This window comes from Antrostomus carolinensis, unplaced genomic scaffold (assembly GCF_000700745.2).
Source record: "Antrostomus carolinensis isolate BGI_N321 unplaced genomic scaffold, ASM70074v2 scaffold51326, whole genome shotgun sequence".
NCBI lineage: Eukaryota > Metazoa > Chordata > Aves > Caprimulgiformes > Caprimulgidae > Antrostomus > Antrostomus carolinensis.
The window spans coordinates 349-1,393 of NW_010324944.1; the positions used below are offsets into that span (position 1 = coordinate 349).

General features: G+C 56.8%; 1 protein-coding gene across 1 annotated transcript; it reads right to left on the minus strand.

Annotated features, from left to right (window-relative positions):
• Positions 1 to 2: 2 nt before the first annotated feature.
• Positions 3 to 1,044, minus strand: LOC104527362 (somatostatin receptor type 1-like; the record flags this gene model as incomplete). Its single annotated transcript, XM_010171058.1, is given in 2 exon segments — positions 3 to 396; positions 398 to 1,044. Coding segments are annotated over 2 exon segments (1,041 nt in total), but the record flags the coding sequence as incomplete, so codon positions are not given.
• Between the last annotated feature and the right edge of the window lies 1 nt (position 1,045).

Sequence of the window (1,045 nt, forward strand, 5' to 3'; positions counted from 1 at the left end):
GAGGTGCAAGTGCCATTCCTGTACATGCTCCCTGACTCCAAGTTGTCTGGGGGAAAGTCCTCCACGCTGTATGCCCTGCTCTTGAGGGCAGTGGCATAGTAGTCGATGGGTTCCTCTGCAGCATTGTCCATCCAACTGAGGCAGAGCAGCCGCTGGAAGGACCGCTTGAAGTTGTCCGAGAGAAAGCCATAGAGAATGGGGTTGGCACAGCTGTTGGCGTAGCCCAAGATGACGGAGAGCTGGCTGATGGTGGCATCATCCTGCTCCACAAAGACATTGACCAGCTGCACGATGTAGAAGGGCATCCAGCAGATGACAAAGACCATCACCACCATCATGACCATGAGGGTGATCTTGCGCTCCGAGCGTTTGCGTTGCTGCCAGCCAGCCTTCAATGCGCATCTTGGCAATGATGAGGATGTAGCACAGGCAGATGGCCACCACAGGCAACAAGAAGCCCATCAGAAAGGTGTAGACCACAAAGACCACCAACCACTTCTGGGTGGGCTCTGGCATGAGCATGTTGCAAGCCACTGTTCCATCACTGTTGGCCGCTGTGTTGGAGAAGATGATAATGGGCAGGATGATGAGGATGGAAAGCACCCAGACACACAGATTGACCATCTTGGCCACAGTGGGCCGGCGGTACCTAGCCGCCTTGATGGGGTGCACCACAGCAATGTAGCGGTCCACACTGAGCACGGTCAGGCAGTAGATGCTGGTGAACATGTTGATGGCATCCACACTGAGCACCAGGCGGCAGAGCAGCGAGCCAAAGGGCCAGTGGTGCAGCAGGGTGGAGGTGACCAGAAAAGGGACGCTGAGCATCAGCAGCTCATCCGCGATGGCCAAGTTGAGGATGTAGATGTTAGTGGCCGTCTTCATCTTGGCGTAGCGCAGGATCACGTAGATGACCATGGAGTTGCCGCACAGCCCCACCAGGCATACCACGGAGTAGATGAAGGAGATGAGGATGGCGCTGCCCTGGGACTCGCTCAGGGTGCTGTTTGGGGCGCCAGAGGCGTTCCTGCCGCCCGAGTCCATG